The sequence below is a fragment of the Zonotrichia albicollis genome, chromosome 28, assembly GCF_047830755.1.
Source record: "Zonotrichia albicollis isolate bZonAlb1 chromosome 28, bZonAlb1.hap1, whole genome shotgun sequence".
NCBI lineage: Eukaryota > Metazoa > Chordata > Aves > Passeriformes > Passerellidae > Zonotrichia > Zonotrichia albicollis.
Genome location: NC_133846.1, coordinates 528,252 through 549,492, shown reverse-complemented (window position 1 = coordinate 549,492; position 21,241 = coordinate 528,252). Strand labels below are relative to the sequence as shown.

Below are 21,241 nucleotides of genomic sequence, written 5' to 3'. Positions count from 1 at the left end.
AGCACGGTGTGGAGTCAGGAGCTCAGGTGTGTCGGTGGGAAAGGACCAAGGGGCTTGTTGGGGTGTCCTTGGAGCTTGTTGCCCTTTGCAGCAAGGGATGGGGCACCTCTTGTGTGTGTCCTCTCCTGCCCCAGCCCAGCCTGGGGACAGGGATCGCCCCTTCCAGTTCAGAATATTCTGTGAGTGTGTGCCAGGCTGGGGAGCAGAGTTTGCAGGGAATTCATGCAGCCTGGAGAAGCTCTGCCCACACCTCACTGTGAGGGAGCAGCGTGTCTGCCTGGCAGTTCAGCTAGGGACTCCTCTCCTGTGCAGGTCAGCCCCTGCTCCTTAGCACCAAATCTGCTCTGGTGCTGCTCTCTGAAGGTTTCCCTCTTCCTTCACTTTGCATTTACCTCTGGTGTTTATTTTGGCAGCCTGTTCTGCTGATTTCTCTTCAGCCAGGCCTGGCTTAGCCCCAAGTGCTTTTCCAGTCCCACTCCTGGAGGAGACTGAATTTGCCATTTCCACCTCCTGGTCCCTGGTCCCAGCTCCCTTGTGGTCCCTCCCAAGGTGAGGACTGGGTGACCCCTAGCACAAGGGCACTTGCAGTCTGGCACTGGGTCCTTACCAGGTCCCCACAGGGATCCCCAAACGTGTGATCTCAGTCGAGGGGGGGTGCACAGAGGTGGCTCCACATCCCAGCTCATCCCATGTCCTTTTCACCTTGCTTGTGCTGTGCTGAGCACCAAGGCCTGGTGGGAAGGCAGATCGCACATGATGCACCTCTTTGGGCATGGTTTGGAGCAAAGTTTCCTGTCCAGCTGTGAGAGAGACCTGGATAAACAGAAAAGGGCTTGGCAGTGACCCCTGCTTGTACAGGTGCTTCATGGTTCCTCTTTCCAGGAAGCATTTTGGGCTCCCATTGTTCTCTCCAGCCTCTCTTGTGATGGTGGTGAGCTGGGCTCTGTAATTGAGGAGATCTGAATAATCCACTGAGGAAGCTGCTAATTTGAAGACATGTCTGTAATAATTAAATCATTATCTGGAGGGAAGAGAGAGCAGATACCAAAACGGGGCTAATTAAAATCCAAACCCAGGATGACTTGGGCTCTGGGCCAGAGCAGAGCAGAGTCTGTTGGGGATGTCTTCATGTGTAATTGCTTTTCAGCATCAGTCCCCACCAGAAAACCCATCTGTTTCCCCTCAGGAGACTCAGACTGACCCAGAAACCCTCTTGCCTTGCCCTGTCCCATGTTCCCCTGACCAGACACAGCTGGAAGAGGCCACATACTTTGCAAAGGGCAGAGGAGATGGTGAGACCCAGTTTGGGAGAGTGTTTGGTTCTTGAGCTTCAGGAACCAGATTCCACCTTATCTCATTTCAGCCCTCAGAACTGCTGATGCTCTTCAGAAATCCCTGAGAGCAAGGAGCAAGGTGGGCTTGGATCCATCCCTGCTCTATGGAAGGATTTGGACATGCAAAGGTGCCAAAGGGACCCAGTGCCTGGGAGGAAGGTGGCTTTGGCTGTAGGGAGAGATGAATCCCGTTCAGGTTCACTCCACATCTGAGGTGGGAGCACCCTGGAGAGGCTGCATGGCCTGTAAGGATGCAGAGCACTGCTGGGTGTGAGCCCAGCCCTGGAGCTCCCTGGCAGCTCTCAGCAGGTCCAGGCAGGTGAAGGTGGCTCTGCTGGGCTGAAGGATGGTGACCAACACCTGTGGTTGTGATGTTGGAGGGGAGAAAGGGCCTTTGGACAGTGCCTCATCTGTGCCATGAGGGTGGGAGACCTGCAGGGTGGGTGCTAATGTACCTTCCCAGAGCTTCTGGGAGTGCTTTGCCTGTCAAGCCCAGAGTCCACCACATTTTTCAGCAGGGCCAAGTACTTTGCAAAGGGCAAGGCACAAAAATCCCACCTCCAGTTACATACCAGTTGGATGCAGGGTAAATTCCATCCTTCTGAGTGCCTGCACTGGGTGCATTCCCAAGGAGCTGCTGCTGCTGTGTGTGCATGGGCTGAAGGTCCTCTCGTGGTAGTGAAGCCTGGAATTGCTGTATTTTGGCAGGGAAGTGATTGTAGCTGTCCAAACCAGAGCTGGTGAAGATAAATTGGTGCATTTACCCAGAGGAGACAAGGTCAGGGGCTCTGTCTATCAGGTGTTCACATGTGAGCATCACTCAGTGAATGTCCCTGGATCAGCACGACAGGTGAAGGTCACCTCAGGTGGGCTGGTGCCTGCAGGCAGCTCTGAACTTGGGGAGGTGGGAGGAGGGCACAGGAGGCTGGGCAGGGAGCCACTTCTGCTTGGGTGAGCATCCCACCAGTCCTGACACATGCTGGTTTTTCTGCCTGTGCTGCCCTGGGGGGCTGCAGCTCTGCAGCAGCACAGCCTGGCCCTGCTGAGTGCTGGGGCTCAGGGAGGGCCTGACCCCCCATCAGTGCTGCTGGAGCTTGGCTCTGCCTGAACCCCCTGAACCCCCCAGCCTGTGCTGCTGGAGCTGGGCTCTGCCTGCTGCCACATCTGCAGGAGCAGGCACTGAGGGGTGTGCAAGGTCCAAAACTGTGCTGTAAAAGAGACAGAAATTTAAAGCTGTCTGCAGAAATGGTCACTAAACCCTCTGGAAAGCATTGGCTCAGCTGCTGTTCTTGGGCTGTGTGTGGAGAGAGATTCCCAGCCCCACATGTGTCCTTTTGCCTTGTGAGGTTTGATGTGCTCTTGGCTTTTAACAGAGAGCACACAGCATCCTCAGCTCAGGCAGCAGATGTTTCCCAAGGCATTGGGATGTCCCCTGTCCTTCATTCCTCCCCCAAGGGAGTTTAAGGCCCCCATGTTTTTGAGTGTCCACAGGAGCAAACAGGGGGACTGGGTGGGAAACCACCCCACCTGCAACTCTTCCCACCAGTGGTGCACCAGTGTAATCACCCACATTTCATTCCTTTGGAAGCCTGCTGAGCTGCAGATGTGTCCTTCCTCTCCTGGTGATGTCTCATGGATTGGCCAAATCCTGCTTTGACCTCCTGAGGTGGTTCAGGGGATTGTTCCCGGGGCTGGGTTGGACAGGGATTGGAGCAGCCTGGGATGGTGGAAGGTGTCCCTCGGCAGGAGCTGGAACAGGATGGGTTTAAAGGTCCCTCCCACCCCAAACCAGTCTGGGATCCTGTGAAAGCAGTATGCAGGAGCCCCCAAAGTCCTGGGGGTGGCAGAGTGCTGTTCCCAGGGGCTTTGCGCCAAAGGGTGAAATGGGTTCAGTGTTTTTTGGGTTCCCTTTGGGGGTGATGGGTGGAAGCAGGGGTCAGGCTCGATGATGCCATGGTTGGGGCTCCCCTTTGGGTGAGCTGGGATGGCCATGGGAGCCTGTGTGTGGCACAGGGAGGACAAGGGCACAGCTCCTGGGGCTCCTGTGCCAGGCAGGGCAGTCCCTGGGGACACCGAGGACACTCCACTAGCTGGGCTCTATGGACATTTTGAGAGGGAGCAAGTTAGAAATTGAGTTGAACTAGTGCCTGGTGCTGGATTCTGAGATGATACGTGCCCAGATGAGAGCTCTGCTGCCATGGGGGAGGGCTGCCACCCCTCTGCAAACCACCACACTCCCCACACTTTCTGGAGCAATTTGGTGGTGCTTCCCTTTCTCTGCTTTCTCCAATCCCCAAAGGAGGGGAGCAGTGGTGATTCCTCTGGTCCCTCCCTCGGCTCATTCCATGCCCTCAGGGGCTCTGCTTAGAGCTCCCTGCTGGATCCAACACAGCTCTTCACATTCATGCAAACCTTGATTCATTCTTCCTGATCTTTTCCAATCTTTTGGGATTTCTGGAGGGAACTGAACTTTTATATCCCTTATATCTTCCTTGTGGCCTATATCCAGGAGGAATGAGCTCCAGATGGAGTTTTTCCTTGGCAGGCTATTTTTGGGGTGCTTTTTGTGGTTCCTCTGATGCTTAATCAGGGCTGAGCTAATCCTACAATTCTCCTAAAGAGGAACAACTTGAATTTTCCTTCTAAAGCACAGCATCTCCAGGCCCTCCGCCTCGCTGGTGCCATGAGTAGGCACATCCTCCTCTATGTCAGGAGCTGGGATGTGCAGGACAGAGACTCTCCTAGAAAGTCCTTCTTGCATGAAACAAGGCTTAAAATGCCAGACAGGAGTAGGATGAGCCCTTCCTGCAGTGCTGTGGCTTTGGCTGTGCCAGGTGTGCCAAGTGTGCCAGGTGAACTTTGGCTGGGGCTCATTTGGGGGCTCACTTTGCACCTGAAGGGTGTGGGTTGAAGATGTGACCCTGCTCAATGTGGATTTAGAGCAGACAGGGCTCCAGTGCCTGAGCCTTGCCCCAGCCACCCTGTGATGTCCCTGTGCCCAGCTGTCCCCTGGCTGCCCCTGCCAGGCCCTGTGGCTGTCAGGGCTGAGATGTTGGGAGCTGACAGTGCCCTGGGCCCTCCCTGCACGGGCACTGGGAACAGCACCAGGGCCATTCCAGCCTGGACTGGGGCTGCTTATCTCCATCTCTGCCTGCTCCTTGCTGGGGTTCATCCACCCACTCCAAAGCAGCCACGGTGCCAAAGGAGCCTGGCTTGGCAAGGGAGGCTGTGGTTATCCATGGTGTGAAGGGCTTGGGAAGAGGGTTCAGTCAGGCGGGGATTTAACCCCACGGTCCTGCCTTGTCCTACGTGGAGCTGAGCACCCACGTGTCCCAGCAGGGGTGGAGATGCTTGTGGTAAATCCTGTGAGGTTTCCTTGCCAAACGTTGCAGAGCTGTCCCAGTGCTGGATCTGCTCATCCTCAAAGCCTGAGTGTCCAGAACTGATGTCCCACTGCTTCTGGGCAAAAGCTCTTCAGGAACTGGCTGTGCTATCAGCAAAGGGATCAAGTAATTGCTAAAGCCCCTTGGCACAGGCAAGGAGCAACAGAAGGGATGAAAACAAGGGGGAATCTTCCCCAGTCCCCATCACCTGAGTTACTGAAACCATCCCAGCCACCTCTGCTTGGGGTCATCCAGTGCCCAAGCCATGATGTCACCACTCCTCTGGAGCAGGATGGACTAAAACCTTCTGTGCTTCAGGAGGGTGGAGCAAAGGGGAGCCCTGCCTGGATTGCCTGCCTGGATTGGCATGGGGAGCACAAGGGGAACTTGGGGCACAGCCTGGCTGCTGTTGTCTCTGTGTGTGTGCTGGGGTGGTTGGTGGTGAATTGCTGAGCTCTGGAGGCCTCCCCAGGGCCAGGGTCGTGCTCCAGGACCATTGGTGTTCCCTTGCAGGTTGTGGTGCCTGCAAAACCCTAGAGTGTGGTGCAGGGATATGTTCCTGAGCCTGCTGTGGCCCAACCTGAGGCCAGTAGCACTGGACACATCCCTTCTCTCCATTGTGGCTTCCTAAATTTCACTGTAAGCCCCATCTGCCTCTTCCCCAACTCCAAACTCCCTCCCTGGGCTCTTCCTCAGCCCCACTCATAATTTAGAGTCTGGTGAGGGATGGTTGGCCAGGGCTTGGAGCATCCTGGCCTCGTGGACAGTGTCCCTGCCTGTGGCAGGGGTGGAACTGGTTGAGCTTTCAGGGTCCTTTCCAAAGTGAACCATTCCATGATTCTGTGGTGGCAGAATGCTGGAGACCTGCTCAAGCAGGGCAGGGAGTGGGATTTCCCTGTGGGCCTCAGGGAGCTCACTGAGCCCCTCTCCCTTTCCACCAGTCACGGAGTTGGTGGCTGAATTTTACCCTGGGATTGGGCAGATGTGTAGCTGATGTGCAGGACTGGCTATCCCTGCTGAGGCTCCTGGCAGGGAGGGCCTGCTGAGGGTATGGGAGAGACTCCAGTGGGATGGGTGGTGAGGGGAAACCTTGGATCTTGGGCAGAGCAGGCATGGCAGCTCTTCAGGTGCCCGTGGGGTTTGCCTGGGGTTTCTCTGCAAGCACAGCCTCCCCTGTGCCCTGGGCTGGGCATGGGCTGGCTGTGGGTGCCCTGGGCTGGCTGTGGGTGCCCAGGGTTGGCTGTGGGTGCCCTGGGCTGGGCTCGGGCTGGCTGTGGGTGCCGGGGCTGGCTGTGGGCGCCCAGGGCTGGCTGTGGGTGCTGGGGCTGGGCTTGGGCTGGCTGTGGGTGCTGGGGCTGGCTGTGGGTGCCCGGGCTGGCTGTGGGTGCCCCTCCACAGCTTTTGTCAGGGCTCGGGCGCACCCTGGCACAGATTTCCCAGCCCCCCTCGGAGCTGGTGACTCTTCCCTGGCGCTGAATAAATTAGCACCACAAGTGCTCACGGGGTGTGACTAAAGCAGGGCCGCGCTAGCGAGGGGGAGGCCCCGGCTCCAGCCCGGCAGGCTCCCAGATGAGATAACTCCTCAGCAGAAGTGCCATGGAGGCGGGAGGGATGTACCCGTGGCAAAACCTCTAGTGAAATCATGGAAAATCACCAGCCATGCCTCTGTGTCTCGGCAAGGAGTGAAGCTGTGCCCTGCTTGTGGGGAGACTGAGGCACGAGGCCTCACTTTGCCAAAGGTAAGGGCACTTTACAGTGATGCTCCCTCTGTGACAAGCACAGGATTTTCTCTCAATGATTGTGGATCACTTCCCTGTCCGAGGAGTCTGCATCCACCTTGGGCTGGAAACCAGCCTGATTGCTGGGGTGGATCCCAGTCTGTGTTCCCTGGCAGAGTCAGGGGCTGCTTCACCTCGAGGTGCTGCTTCTGTAGGGAATGCATTTCCCTCTGCTGCTGTTTAAAGCAACCTTCCTTGAGACAGAAATCAAAGACTCTCAACACCTCAGTCTGAGGAAGAACTTCCTCCAGAGAGCCAGAACAGCTGCCTGGAGAGGGTGTGGGGTCTCCCTCCCTGGAGACATTCCAAACTCACCTGCACGTGTCCCTGTGGCACCTGCTTGGGGTCTGACCCTGCCTTGAGAGGGCGTTGGACAAGATGATCTTCAGAGGTCCCTTCCAACAAGGGTATTCCAAGGAGGACCACAGGTCTGAGGAGGTGCTGGAGCCCCAAGATCCCATGAGCTGTGTGGAAGCACAGGGAGCGTTCTGGAGGAGCACGAGACTGTGGTGCTGGAACACGAGCTGGATTTCACTCTTTGGCATGAGAGGTTCACTCGAACAAAAACACAAACCGAACCCCCAAATCCTGTAATCACACCCCACTCCAGTCACTTGCACCCAGCAGCATCACTGAAAGACGGGGCTGTGAACTTCAGCCTAACAGAGCAAAGGGCGGTGGGTTTGGTTGCAAAGTTATGGAACAGAAGGATGGATGAGTCATATGACACAGCAGAGCAGCAGCTGGAAAAGGAAATAGTTATAACTGGAACTGTGGCTTTTTTGTGTTGGTTTGGTGGCTGCTGAAACCTCTCCTTGCCCCTGTGGATGGCTCTGAGTGCAGACCACATCCTGGAAGAGCAATGTGAGCTTGGTCTCGTGGATCAGGTGCTTCTGTCTCCTCCCTGCCAGAGCCAGCCTCTTGTGCATCAAAGGAATTGGGATTTCTCCAGGATTTCCACAGCCCTGTCTTTCAGTGATGCTGCTGGGCGCAGGTGACTGGAGTGGGGTGTGATTACAGGATTTGGGGTTTGGTTTGTATTTTTGCTGGTTTGGGCGAACCCCTCGTGCCAGCTGGGGCAGCTGTGCCAAAGAGTGAAATCCAGCTCGTGTTACAGCACCACAGTCTCTGCTCCTCCAGAACACTCCCTGTGCTTCCACACAGCCCATGGGATCCTTGGGGCTCCAGCAGCTCCTCAGACCTGTGGTCCTCCTTGGGGTACCCTGAGATCCCACCTTTCCCTGGGGTCAGGGCAGGACACATGGCCCACTTTGGAAACAGGGAAACTTGAGACAGGACCCCCAGCACAACCCCCACAACACATCCCAGGGTGACAGAGTCCTGTGGATTGCTGTGGGTGTCTGTGTGACCGTGTTTGGGTGCCAGCCCTGGGGCTTCAGCTCCCTCCTCCCCTCAGGGCCCGGCGCAGATTTTGGCTCCTCGTCTGACAAGGTTTTGCTGAGGAACAATTGTGTCTCTACACAATGAGGAGCAGGTGGCTGTCTGAAAATACCCTCTGGAAGTGGTGTGTAATGCCTCCCCTCCCACTGGGAAGTATAAATACCAGTGCAATGCTAGCACTTACTGCTCCCTGCAAAGAAACTGTCAGATCTGAACCTTTTTCCCTGTGGATTCTCCTCTGGTTTAGCAACTTGAGTGAGCAAGGGTTGAGGTGGGAACTGCTTCATGGGTTTGGAGCAAGTCTTTGGGGCAGAAGTGTGTTCTTTAAGGTAAGATATTGGGAGTAACTGCCTTTTATTGCTTGCAATGTCCTCTGTCCCCACTCTTTAGGGGCACCCAGGGCTTCCCAACACCTGAGACAGCTCCAGACCCTGGAGACGCTGCCTGAATGTCCTGTTCTGCCACTGCTGCATCTCCAAAAAGGTTCAAGTTGGACATTGTCCCACTGGGGGCCAAGGACACACTGCTGCAGGTGTGGGGACCCTGGGAGAGAGGAGAGAGAGGAGGCACCTCTCTCTGTGTCTTTCCTCAGGTCTGCAGCACGTTCCCAGCCCCGATCTCAGCAAATCCATCTCACCTTTTGGAACAGGAATCCAGTCCTGTGCTGCTGAAAAATGGCACCTTATTTCCAGCCAGAATGCCTCATTTCCCTTGTTATCCCTGGGTGTCCTGGCCAGGGCAGCCCCTGGCAGCAGCCAGGGACCATCTGTGCAGTTCCCTGCTGGTGGCAGGGCTGTGTTAGGGGATTCAGGAGCTGTTACCATCCAGGCCCCATGGAAAGCTGCATCTTCCTTGTCCCTCTGGGGGGACTCGTGGTCCCAAGAGGCCACAATGTGTCCTGGAGTAAATGAGGGGGCCTGGGAGAAAAGCTGGGATGAGGCTGTATCTTTTCCCAACCTCTAATTACCACATCTCTCACTGAGGGTAGGAGAAATGGGTTCTGTGGCTTGGTAGGGATGGTGAGGAGGTTCCCACCTGCCATCCCACTGCTCAGAGGGTCACTACTGACCTTTCCTGGGGTAGGCAAGGGTGGGTTGGTGTCTCAACATGTCCTGGCTGCTGCCAAGTGGTGTCTGACTGCAGTGAGGGTGGGCAGGACTTGTGCTGGGATGTGGCTCTGTCTGCAGGGCTGTGTTTGGGATGAGCTTGCTGGGAGTGCCAGGATGTGACACTTGCAGCCTGTCCTGGGGTCACAAGTTCCTGAAAGGTAAAACTAGCAGCAGAAGGGCACCAGACTCTGTTCCCTCCTGGATGTGGCAGAGAGGGGTCAGTGTGGGAGGTCACAGTGGGTGCTGGACCCCGAGTTGGGCAGAGGAGAGGCTGTCGCTGTGCCAGGGAGCTGGGAGTGAGGGGTGCTGGTGTGGGCTCTGCCACCCCAACTCTGTGCTTCCAAGGCCAAGCTGGGCTGCTGAGAAGGATTTTCCAGGAGCAGAAAAGATTAGAATGACATTTTTATGGGATGATCAATCTCTGAGAGCTTGTTGCCTCCAAGGAGTGCATTAACCCTCTTTTCCAGCTGCCTGCTGGGTGATGGTCCTGCTGACAGAGCCACCGAGGTTTTTCTCTTCCTCTTGGCAGGGCTGGGATGGGAGTGGAGCCGTTCAGAGAGGAAGGACGAGGCTGTCTCTATCCCCTGTGTGTGGGTAAAGCTGTGGGTGCTTCTTTCTCTTGTTAGGAAGGGAAAGCCAGGGTGCTCCCTGGGACCCAGCATCCTACAGGCAGCCTGACTCACTGCTGAGCTGGGCTGAGCAAATCATCAGCTCCAGGGCAAAACCCCCTTCTGCTCCCCATCAGCTGCTCCACATCTGTGAGGAAGTGCCCTCTCTGAGCAGGCAACATGGGATGGTGCTGTTCTCCATCCCCAAAAGTGGGGAAAGCAGCATTTTGGGGTGGAGGGGGGAGGGATAGTAAAGCAAGCACGTTTTCCCTGGCAAGAAAGCTGCTCCCAGCAAGCCTGTGCCTGGCAGCCCCACGGGACTAAAAATACCCAGCAAGGGCTGGAGCTGTGCAGTGTGTGTTTGCTCAGCTCCCAGCTGTCTCCTTGCAGTCTCTACCCGATGATTATCCCAGCACTTAAGGCCCTCTAAAGCGAGGCAGGAGCATTTAGGGAGTTCTCCCAGAGACCTGTGAAAGGTTGAGATTTACAGGCACTAATTGGGAGCGAGCTCAGGCCCCTCTGACCTCCTGCAGCACAGAGCTGCTCTGGGTGTGCCCTCACTGCTGCTGCAGTCACAGCAGAGTGTGGGGGTGTCTGGGCTGTCACCCACACTGACGTCCCCAAGGTCCTTCAGAGTGACCGCTGGCATGTGTGGGTTTGCCTGGGAGCTGCTGAGCTTTGCTGGGCAGGGACAGAGCCTGGGTGTGCCCCCTCAGCTGGGCTGAACGGGAGAGGCACCTGGCAATGGGTGAGGTGGAGCATGGAGGAAAGCCCAAGGTTTGAGGTGGGACAGAAATGAGGGGAGCTGAGCCTGGAAAGGAACATCCTGCACATTCCTGCTTGTATGCACATCCTGGCTGCATGGCTGTTGCTGTATCCCTGGCCCTGTGTGCACATCCCTGCACTCTCACCTCTGCCTGTTGCTTACTGAGCTCACTCCCTGCTCCACAGGCCTTGAGTACAGCAGGGATCAAACCCAACTTGGTCCTGACTCCTTGTGCCATCCCAAACAAACCCTTTGCATCTGCCCTGACTCTGGGTGTTGGCCCTTACCAGAGCCTGGGCTGCTCCTGGGACTCGTGGTGTTGCTGTGAAAGCTGCAGTGGTTGATCCAGAAATGATCACTCACAAATCCATGGGGTGGGAGAGTTCCTGTGGTTGTTGGAGGAATGGATCCATGATGGGGATGCTGGAGGCAGCTCAGTGTCTGTCCATGGAGGTGGATGGTCCCACTGCAGTGCAGGGAATTTTCCACTCTTGGATTTTGCCATGGTTCCAGCCAGGATGGGCACATGGGGCTGGATTGTGTCCAGAGCCACACTCAGAGGTGGCAGAGCATGCCCCTGGATTTACCTGCCAGGGACCCTCTGGCAGAAGGATTCTCAGAGTGCCACAGCATCCTGGGAGGCACAGAGAGCCCTGGGCAGGAGAGTTTTCACTGAGCATCCTGAGGGACAGGGCACAGAGGCTTTGGGAGACCAGAGGAATGGGATGAGTCCACCCTGGAGCAGCTGTCTGAGATCCCTGTGATTCTGTGAGCACCCTCCCCAGGCTGAGGGACCAGCTGTGCTCATCTCCCCATCTCCCTGCACAAGCACACAGGAATAACAGGATGTGACTGTGGGCAGGAGCAGGTTTGCAGTGAAACAAAACCCCCCAGAACAACTTGTGCACGAGCTCAACCATGGGGGAAGCAGAAGGAAAATCTTGGATGTAAATCTGTGCCTCTTGCTGCACTGTGTGGGTCCAGCCCCATGGGGTGTGGGAGGCTGCCATGGCCCTGCTGGAATTGGCATCTGCAGAGTCTCCTCATGGTAAGGGTGTCTCTCCTCTGCAGCTGGGATAAATTTCCATCCCAGCATCTCTCAGGTCAGATTTATGTCTTGGTCATTCCCTGCAGCATTTCCCTTCCCTGAGGGCTTGCAGGGCTCTTCCCTCCGTGCCTTGATTAATATCTCTTAATTCATCTGCTAATTTCTCCCAGTTCCCCACCAGCAGCTGGCTGGGGCCATGCCCATGGGGCTCATTCTGCCATTCAGGTCGTGCTCAGGAGCTGCCAGGCTGTGCCCAGCCTGGGTGTTCCCTCTGCATGCTCATCCCTCAGGCAGAGACACAGCAGAGGAGGGGCCATGCAAGTCACCTCCTTTAGGTGGGTCAATTTGCACCCAAATTAACAGGGCTTAGCCCTGGGGTAGGACTGGTTTCTGCTCTTCTTGGCCCTGGATCTCCCTGGACTCTGGGACCTCTTAACCCCAGGAAAGCTGGCAGGGAGCCCCATGCCTGTGGGTACCCCTGGGACTGTTCATTAGGGGCTGTAGAACTGGAAAGCATTTTCCCTGCTGAATTACAGGGATGAGGCTCATGTCCAACTCAACCCAAGGAGAGCAGGGGCTGGAATGGTCCCTCACTCCGTGCCTTTTGCTCCACCAACCTTGTTTTTGTGGGATCCTGCTGGGATGGTGTCCTGGTTTAGGGCAAATTGGGGAGAAAACCTCCAAAAGGGCCCCCCCCAGAAAGCAAACCCACACAGCCCCTCCCCTCAACTGGTTTGGGAAGGATTCCTCTGAGAGAAGTGGAGAGAACCTGTTTATTTAGTGGGCAAAGCACTCCCCAGCACAAAAAGTGAACAACACCCAATGACAAAACTCAGTCACAGCTCTGAAGAGACAACATATTCAGAAAGTCTCTCCTGTTGATGCTCGCTCTGTTATCAATCCCTCTGGGACTGGGAAAGGCTGCTGCCCAGAGCAGGCCCCCATGGCCACAAAGTGCAAGCTCTCAGTGCTCCCCAGGGCCCAATCCAGAGCAGGTTTGAACAGTTCCAAGAAAAGGGAAGGAACAAAAGACAATCCAGGGAAAACTCTGCCTCAGCCAGCTAAACCAACTGCAAAGCAAAGGAGGGCCCTGCTCTGCTCTGTCTGTGCCCAGGCACCACAGTGGAGTTCTGAGTTCCAGCAGCCTCTGGAGGAGTGAATCCAGTCCCTGATAACAAACTCTGTGCTTCTTCTTCTCCCCACCTTGGCTCTCAGAGCCAGTGTTGAAGGCACAGAATAGAATATCCAGCATTAACAGAACACATGATTGGGGATAAAACCATCATAACCTCACCCTAGGACAGATGGGATGTCCTCAGTGCGGTTATCCCATGAATCCACAGCTACCCTGGTCATCCACATCCCAACAGCCCCTCCAAGATTCAGGACAGTGTCACATGTCCACAACAGGTTTTATCCCACTTGAGGATCCAACTTGTGAAGGGAGGGGAGGACACCACCTGTGGGACAGCTCTGTCCCCTGGAGCTGGCTCAGCATCACACAGGAGGCACAGTGAGGGGCTGCTGCTTTTGCCAGAGCCTCTCTATTTTTAGAGAGTTTTTTGTGTCAAACTTCCTCTCAGCTGATGAGCCAATGTCATCCAAAGAGCAGAGTTCTGATTCCCCTGCCCTGGCAGTGTCTGGTGTGACAAAGGCACCTCCTCACAAGTGTCACCTTTCATCAGGGCAGGTCCCTGCTGTGCCCCTGAGCTGTTGGGCACAAGAGCTTTCATCCAGCCCAAAGAGCCAGAACAGGCTGCTCTGGGCCAGGCCTGTGTGCAGGTCCTTTTTATCCATGTGTGTGTGGGGGAGAGTTTGAAAGGGAAGTGACACAGAATCCCAGGCTGGTTTGGGCTGGAAAGGACCTTAAAGTCCATCCAGTCCCACCCCTGCCATGGGCAGGGACAGCTCCCACTAGCCCAGGTTGCTCCAAGCCCTGTCAAACCTGGCCTTGGACACTGCCAGGGATGGGGCAGCCACAGCTTCACATGCATCCTCAGACTCCGAATATTCAGGCCTATCCTTGAGCATTTCATCTGCAAAGTTTAACACTGGAGTGGGGCCAGAAGCAGCTCCAGAGCAGCACTGCTCACCCTGGGCCTCTCATGTTGTGTTTTGCTGCTCAGCTTGAGCCCTGCTCATGGTTTGTGCTCCAGCACAGATGGTGACAGGGCTAGGCAGGTCCCCATGGTGGCTGGGTTGGCAGTGTCACACTCACCCTTGCTGCTGGGGACCCTCACCTGGCTGCAGAGGGCTGAAGTTCCCCCACAGGACTGTGAATCCCCACCTGGCTCCTTGTCTGGGATGGTTTAGGGAAGGTGGGGCTGTGGGCTCCAGCATCAGCCCTGGGCTGGGTTCTCAGCTCCAGCCATGCTTTAATCCAGCCTATATATTGTCCAAATGCCAGCTCTGCCTCTTCCCTCCAGCCTCTCATCTGTGGTGCTGGTGCTTGGGCAGGAATTTGGGGATGCTGCTGCCTTCATCCCATGGGAGAGGTTTGACCAAGGGAGGATATGCTGGAGTTCAGTTGCCCCTGAAGAGCTGGGCCCAGCGCATCTGTCTAGAGGAGGGGGGAACATTAATCCAATCATTCAACTCATTTGTTGCTGTGACTTCCTGCCAGATTTGGGCTAAACTCAGCTGGAGCCTGATTTTCTGCAAATTCCCTGGGGCTGGGGAACAGTGGGGGCACAGGGGCCTTGGGCAGCCAGGAGTTCCACAGAGGGCATGGGATCCTGGCCCAGGATATGTGAATGCCAAGGACAGTTGCAGGATTTGGGTGCCAGGGTTGCTGTTTCCTGCAGCTTGGTACCATCCTGGATTTGTGGTAGTGGGTGCAGGAGGTACAGCCTGGCACAGCCCATTCCTGTGGGTGCTGAGCCCACCTGGTGCAGCTCTCAAGGGTTTGGTGGGGGGCAGAGGGGGCTGGGCAGGTCTCTGGGCATTCTGGGGCCAGCAGGAAGGATCTGATCTAATCTCTGTCCCCTCTGTCACAGGTCACTGCTGGGTGTTTGAAGAACTGTGATGCTCAACGGAGACACACTTCCACATCAGCAGTGACACCTCCTCCAGCTTTAGGGAAAACAGCCCATCCTCACCAGAGCCCCCTCAGCATGCCCAGCCAGCCCAGACATTCCCTGGACCCTCCCTGTACTGGCTTGGGCTCTCCCCTGGGACAAATCCTCAAGGATCGTTTTGTCCCCTTTTGAACAGCCTGGACGCTGCAGCCCCTTGGAAACGCATCAGGGAGGTGACACACGGAGCCAGGAGAGGTGACACACAGGACCCAGCAGAGGTGACCCACGGGACCCAGCAGAGGTGACACACAGGACTCAGCAGAGGTGGCACACAGGACCCAGCAGAGGTGGCACACAGGACCCAGAGAGGTGACCCACGGAACCCAGCAGAGGTGGCAGCAGGAGCCAGCAGTGACGAACAGCGAGCGGGGCACTGGTGACTGCGAGGACCCTGTTGGTGCCCAGGACATCCCTGCACCTTGCTGGAGCGATGCCAGCTGCTGCTTAGCCTGCAGGAGGAAGGGATGGGGAGTCCCCCTCCTTGAACCCCCCCTGTCCCCTCCCATGCTGGCTCCCCTGGCCCCCGGGAGCCCGTGGTGATGTGACTGTGCTGAGCACACCCCCAGCCCCGTTGGGAGCCTCCCCCAGCCCAGCCCAGCCATGATGTGCGAGGTGATGCCCACCATCAGCGAGGGGGACCCGCTGGGGCCCCCCCAGGGCTCGGAGGCGGACGCTGACTTTGAGCAGCTGATGGTGAACATGCTGGACGAGAGGGACAAGCTGCTGGACACGCTGCGGGAGACGCGCGAGACGCTGGCGGTCACCCAGAGCCGCTTGCAGGAGACGCTCCGGGAGCGGGACCAGCTCCAGAGGCAGCTGAACTCGGCCCTCCCGCAGGTGAGGACCTGCCTGGCACCGTCCCTGAGGCACACCGGGGGGATTGGATGTGGGGTTCAGCTCATGGCCCTGGGGGCTTGGCTTGGTGTGACAGTGGTGACGCTGCAGGTGTTGCACCTCATGTCAGCAGTAAATCCTGTGGGTTCTCTCAGGCCAAGCCACGACCAACTGGGACATCTCCCCTTCTCCTCTGTACCCTTGCTGGTCTTTGAGGAGGGGTAGGAGTGCAGTGCCCCTGTCCACAGCGGAATGGATTTGGAGAAGGGGCAAAGCCTCCCCAAGGACACCCCAGGGTGAGAGCAAGGCAGGGGACAGACAGAGAGCAAGGCTTCCTCTGGGGACAGTCAGTCTGCTGGGGGACAGCACTTGGGGAGCAGATAGCTCATTTTGGGCAGCAGATCTGGCTTTCTGCCTCCAGTCAACTTCTTGGGATGTCAGGAAGTGCTGAGCCCACTGTGGCACTTTAGATGGGGACATTAACCATTCATCAATCACTCTCCTTCCCCACTGTGCAGAGCAGCCCCACTGCTGCCCCTTCCCTTGCCAGGAGGGCTCCTTTCCATCAGCCCCCTTTCCCAGTGGGACAATGGGACTTCTGTGTCTCAGTCTTGGTCCTGAGAGGGGACACTGGAGGCAGAGCTGGTGCAGGGTGGGGACTGGGACATCTCAGGGAGCAGAGGACAGCGAGGCTGCCAGAGGCCCGTGCTCAGTGAGCAGCCCAGGGCTTGGGGAGTCAGGGCTTGCCTTGGGGCTTCTGCTGGTGCTCTGCTCCTTGTTCCTCCACCTGCAGGACCCTCTCCAGGTACTCCAGAGGCCTGGTCTTGATTTCCATGAAGATATTCAGGCTAGAAGAGGGTGAGGTGGATGAATCCAGTGTCACAGGGCTGTGCAGGATGAGTCTGAGCTGCCCACCATCCCTGTGGTGTCTTTTGAAATAGCACAGTGTCCCAGGATTCAGATTTGGGGTAACAGGGATTTTGGGGTGCTGTTGCTCTGCTCCATTGTGGGTATGGTGTGGGAGGAGCCCAACAGCCAAGGGAAGCAGGACGCTTCAAATGTTTGCATCTGTTCTACCTCTGCAGTGCTGAAACCTGAGATCCTCCTTGCCTGGGTGTTGGGGTTTGAAGCACTTCAGAGAGATGGGAAATGGGTCAAAACTAGTGGCATGAGCCAGGACAGAGCTTGGGCTGTTGGCTGGCCAGCTCTCTGCATCCCTGCCTTGTCTGGATGGAGGAAAGCAGCTTGGGAACAGCTGCTCCATACGCAGAGCTCTGCTGGTCCTGGCTCTGCCCAAGATGCTGAGAGCAAAGCGCCCAACAGTGCTTCCCAGGAGCTCCTGGGGTCCCTGTGGATGAGTCTGCCTTCCTGAAAGAGTTGCTGAGACGTACCCAAGTGTTGGGTGCATCCAGCCTCAGCAGCACCTCCCTGTGCTGAGGGCTGGGTCCCTCTGCTCCCCGCTCTGGAGAGAGCAAGCCGGGTCACCCTGCCGCTCTGCCCGCCCCAGCGCAGCATCCCGGATTAAGGGATGCGCGGATTTAGCCTCGGCTCCCGCTCCGGGGCCGGGCCTGGGAGCCTCGGGTGTGCTCGGAGCAATCTGGGTCAGCACTCGGGGCAGCCGGCAGCGCTGTGCCCGCTGCGTGCCCGCCTGGGGCCGCCCTGGCCCCTCGGCCCGGGCTGTGACCGGGGCGGTGCCCATGGGAGTGCCCCGGAGCTCCCGCTGCCTCCCGGTCCCTGCGGGCAGGGGGCTCCGGCGCCCCCCGTGCTCTGCCTCGGACATGAGGGCTCGGCATGAGCACGGGAAGCAAATCCAGAGGCGCTCACCTGCCCAATGGGATTAATGCCAGCATGTGCATGTACCAGGTAAGTACAAGGGACTGGGACGCTCGGGTCTCTCCCCAGGGCACTGGGGAGCATCTCATGGGTCTGTCCCATCCTCTTCCTCCTTCTCTGCGAGCTCTTTTAGCCAGGAGTGATAAAAGTGTCTCAGACCCCATTGGGAATGGGATGCAAGCTGGATTTCTGGCAGGACCCCTTCTTTGAGGGCAGGATTGGGCACCGAGGCTCATCAGTCGTGTCCCCTGGGTGCAGCCAGGCTGGGATGCACTGCCTGCTGCGGCTGGGATGGGTGGCATCTGGGGACAGGGCACTCTGCACCGTCTCAGGGCATAGTGGCAGCTGGATGCTGCTGTGTCGGCATGGGATCCAAAGGGACAGGCTGGGAATGTGCATCTGGTGCAGATCCAGGCACGGGGCAGGCAGGGAATGTTCCTGTCCAGGGCAAACCCCTTTGCAGGGATGCTCCAGGCCTGCTCCTGCCTGTAGCTCCCATTGCCCCTTCCCTGTGCTGCATGGCTGAACCATCCCCACTCCCAATCCATGGGGGCATCCCTCAGCCCCCAAAAGGCCGAACTCCAGGGCAATTTCCTGGGGAGACTAAGCTGCCTTAATGCTTCTTACATGATTTATTTATTCATGTGGCAGAGCTGAATGTGACTTAATCGGGCTGAAAGCTCCAGCTCCAGCCCCCCTGTTCTGCAGGGAATTGGTGGCCGAGGACTGAGCCCTGAGCAGGTTCTGGGTGCTCTCAGCAGTCCCCCAAGGCCCTGGCTTTGCTCCCAGCTGCCTCCTGCCCAGCCCCAGCTCAGTTTCTCCTGGGAGCAGGGATGTGACACTCAGGGCTCCTGGTGCATCCAGATGTGCTCCCAGTTCAGGGTCCTGTGTGGGATGGAGCTCCTCCCTGTCCTGCCATGGCTTGGGGGTTTGGTAGGAGTCCCTGTCCCCATCTATGTCAAGGGGAGAACACGCTCCCAGGTTTCAGCAGGGCTGAGGACTGTGGGCTGCCCATGGCCATGCAGACCTTCTGCAGTTCCTCCTTCCATGGAGCTCTGCTGCACCTTTGCTGCCTCTTGGGCTACCTGTAGAGCTGAGAGCTGGCCTTTTTGGGGTGAGCCGAGCCCCTAAGATTGCCCAAACTACCTGGAGGTCCCCCAGGAGCCAGGGCAGATCCTGACATCAAACAATCACATATAACTTCAAAGTATATCTCGAGTTTACTTGCAAAGACCAGCAGGTAAATGGGAACCTCAGGAGCCCCAGGTGGGGGAAAACACCCACTGGGAAAGACCCTTAAAGCATCTCCAGATTTTGGGAAGGATGGAGGGATCTGGTAGCTGTGTTGGAGCTGGTTGTACTCCTACAAGACTAGGATGCTGAGATGTTGGATTCCTGCTTGCCTGGCTGTACAGTGCTCCTCCCTGAGCAATCCCTGGTGGAAATACACATCCTGCTGAAGGGAGGACACTGATTCCCCATGGATGCTCTTGCAGAGCCCTGGTGTTGTATCCAGGAGGTCTGGGAGGTGCCGGTGTCCAGCACTGGGGGTGGGTGATGGTCGAAGCCCTGGGTTTACCCAGCAGGATTTAATCTGTGTAATCCCATGCTACAACTGCTGGGGTCGTGTTTATCCCCTCATCTCTGATTTGGGGCTTCCTCTTCATTCTGCTCCACTCCTAGGAGAGAAGAAGTGGGGTGGTGGGGCTGCCACACGGGCAGACAATGGATGGGACTGTCCCTCTCATGCCGAGTCAGCAGCGCATCCTTCCCACCCATCCCTGCCGCTCCCTCAGGAACAATCTCTCCAATTAGGAGCTTTAAAATGCCATTAATCCTACAGCTGGAGCTGCTTTGTCCCCAGGCTTGGTACCTTGGAGCAGCAGCCGTGCTCCTGCCACAAACAGGGAATTTTGCTGCCTGTGGTGTGATCCTGCTGCATCCCTGTCTGTGCTGCAGATGGCACAGGGACAGAAACGGGGGCCCTGGGCTGAGGACTTTGGCATTCCAGCTTTCCCATGCTACAGGCCTTGGAGCCTTCTCCCCCAAGCTTCCTAAACCTCTCTGTGCTTTTCCAGCCATCTCCATGCTGCTGGTTCCTGGCCTGCCTCCAGCTCTTCCCTGTGCCTTCCCCCCAGTGCAGCCAAGGAGGAAAACCCCAAACCCCCAACATGCGTAGTGCTGACTAAAGATCTGAGTCCCAGTCCACAGCATCCCACTTCAACACCTTGTGTGGTGCTCCAGGTCTCCCTCCCTGCTTTGAAAACAGCATCTCTATGTCCTGCTCCATCCCTCCATCCTGCTCCATTCCTCCATACTGCTCCCTCTCACCCCAGGACTTGGGGCCAAGCTCAGTCAGTCACTTGGTGAAGGTTTGGTTTTAATCCAAACTGGCCCCTTCCTGAACTGCTGGGCTTGCAGGCTCCTGTGTTTTTCCACCCTTGGACTGGAGATCAGGCACCGCTCCTTCACTTTCTACTCTGTTTATAGGTGTCCCTGCTTAGTCCCAGAGCCTATCAGAGCTGGGCAGGCACCTCTGCCTTGTCTGGGAGACTCCTGGCCATGGCCAGGGCAGAGGAAAATCATCTGGATCCTCTTTATCTCCACTTTGCTGGGATGGAGGGCCATAGCGCACCTGTGGTTGGGGGTGGAGGCTGCACTCCACAGTGCAACACTGCAGCCATGAGCTGGGACAGCTTGTCATGGTCCCCAGCTTGCCTGGTGCCCACCAGTGACCCAGAGCAAGGTGGCAACGTTGGCATCTGGCACAGCCAGGGCTGAGGGAGGTGGCTGCAAACGGGAGCTGCAGTGGTTTATTCCTGTTTTTTATTCCCAAGGCATCATACTCAGGCCCTGTGTACTTGGCTGACCTCACTGCTGGCCTGGCTCGCCGCAGGGCTGTTGCTATTTTTGATGTAAATGTTCATTTTTGCAGCTTTCCCTGAGGGGGGACAGTGACCGAGGGCTCTTTGATTTGCCGTGGGGTGCTCCAGGCCTGGCACAGGATGTGGGACACAGAGCACAGGATGCAGGCAGCGTTCCTGTCGGGATGAAGGGCTGGGAGAGGAGCAGCCCTGGGGGAGGGCTGGTGGCAGCTCTGTGCTGTGCCCACCCTGGCTGTGACCCGCTGACCGCCTGTGCTCTGGGCTTTCCACAGCAGGGGCTGCCTCTCTCTCCAGAGGATTTGCTTCCTTTTAATCCCCTCTTTCAGGATGAAATCCTGATTGCAGGAGCATCTGTACAGCCTGGCCACCACAGCGAGGGAATGCAGGGAGAGGAGGCCGGGTGCTGCTGATCTCTGTCCCCAGCACTGGCCATCCCTGTCCTCTTGCTGCCTCCAATGCCTTGTACCACCCATCCCGTGCTGCCCTGCTCTGTTCACTCCCGTGGGAAGAGCATCCATGTCCACAGCCAGTGTCCCCTTCCAGCCATGGGGCAGAAGAGAGGCTTTGGATCCGCAGGGTCCTGGCCTGCTGCTGGAAAAGCACAGAGCTGATGCATCCCCCACGTTTTCAGCTCGGGCTGCTGGGAGCCATTCCCGGGGCCATCCCAGTGCCAGGGTGCTTTTCCCAAGCTCCTGGAGCCCTGCTGCCTGTCTCTCAGCGTGTTGAGGGACCGGGGGAGTGACAGATCCCTGAATCTGTGGCGATGCACAGGCACCTCTCTGGCACATTTCCTGCTGCCGTCTGCTCGCCGGCATTCCCAGCCCGGCTCTAATCCGCAGGGATGCTCGGGAGCTGCTGGCAGCGCTTGCATAACGCACAGAACGTGCACGTGTGCCTGCGCCGGGGCTGATGCCCTGAGCCCGTCAGGATCGGGGTTGGGATCGGGATCGGGATCACACCAAGATTGGGATAGCACTGGGATCGGGATCAGGATCATACCGGGATCAGGATTGCACTGGGATTGGGATCAGGATCACACTGGGATCGGGATCAGGATCACACCGGGATCAGGATCACACTGGGATCGGGATCAGGATCACACTGGGATCGGGATCAGGATCACACCGGGATCAGGATCACACTGGGATCGGGATCAGGATTACACTGGGATTGGGATCAGGATCG

General features: G+C 57.2%; 1 protein-coding gene across 7 annotated transcripts in view; it reads left to right on the top strand.

The window, feature by feature from the left end:
* PPFIA4 (PTPRF interacting protein alpha 4) overlaps nucleotides 1–21,241 on the top strand; it is a 62,010-nt gene that overhangs the window by 11,202 nt on the left and 29,567 nt on the right. For 6 of the 7 annotated variants that reach the window (XM_074528224.1, XM_074528223.1, XM_074528222.1 and 3 more), the window contains exon 2: nucleotides 14,424–15,341. In XM_074528224.1, the coding sequence (XP_074384325.1) occupies nucleotides 15,105–15,341 (237 nt within the window). In that variant the 5' untranslated portion in view covers nucleotides 14,424–15,104. The remainder of the gene's footprint in view (nucleotides 1–14,423; nucleotides 15,342–21,241) is intronic. The other variant, XM_074528219.1, reaches the window with a different exon arrangement.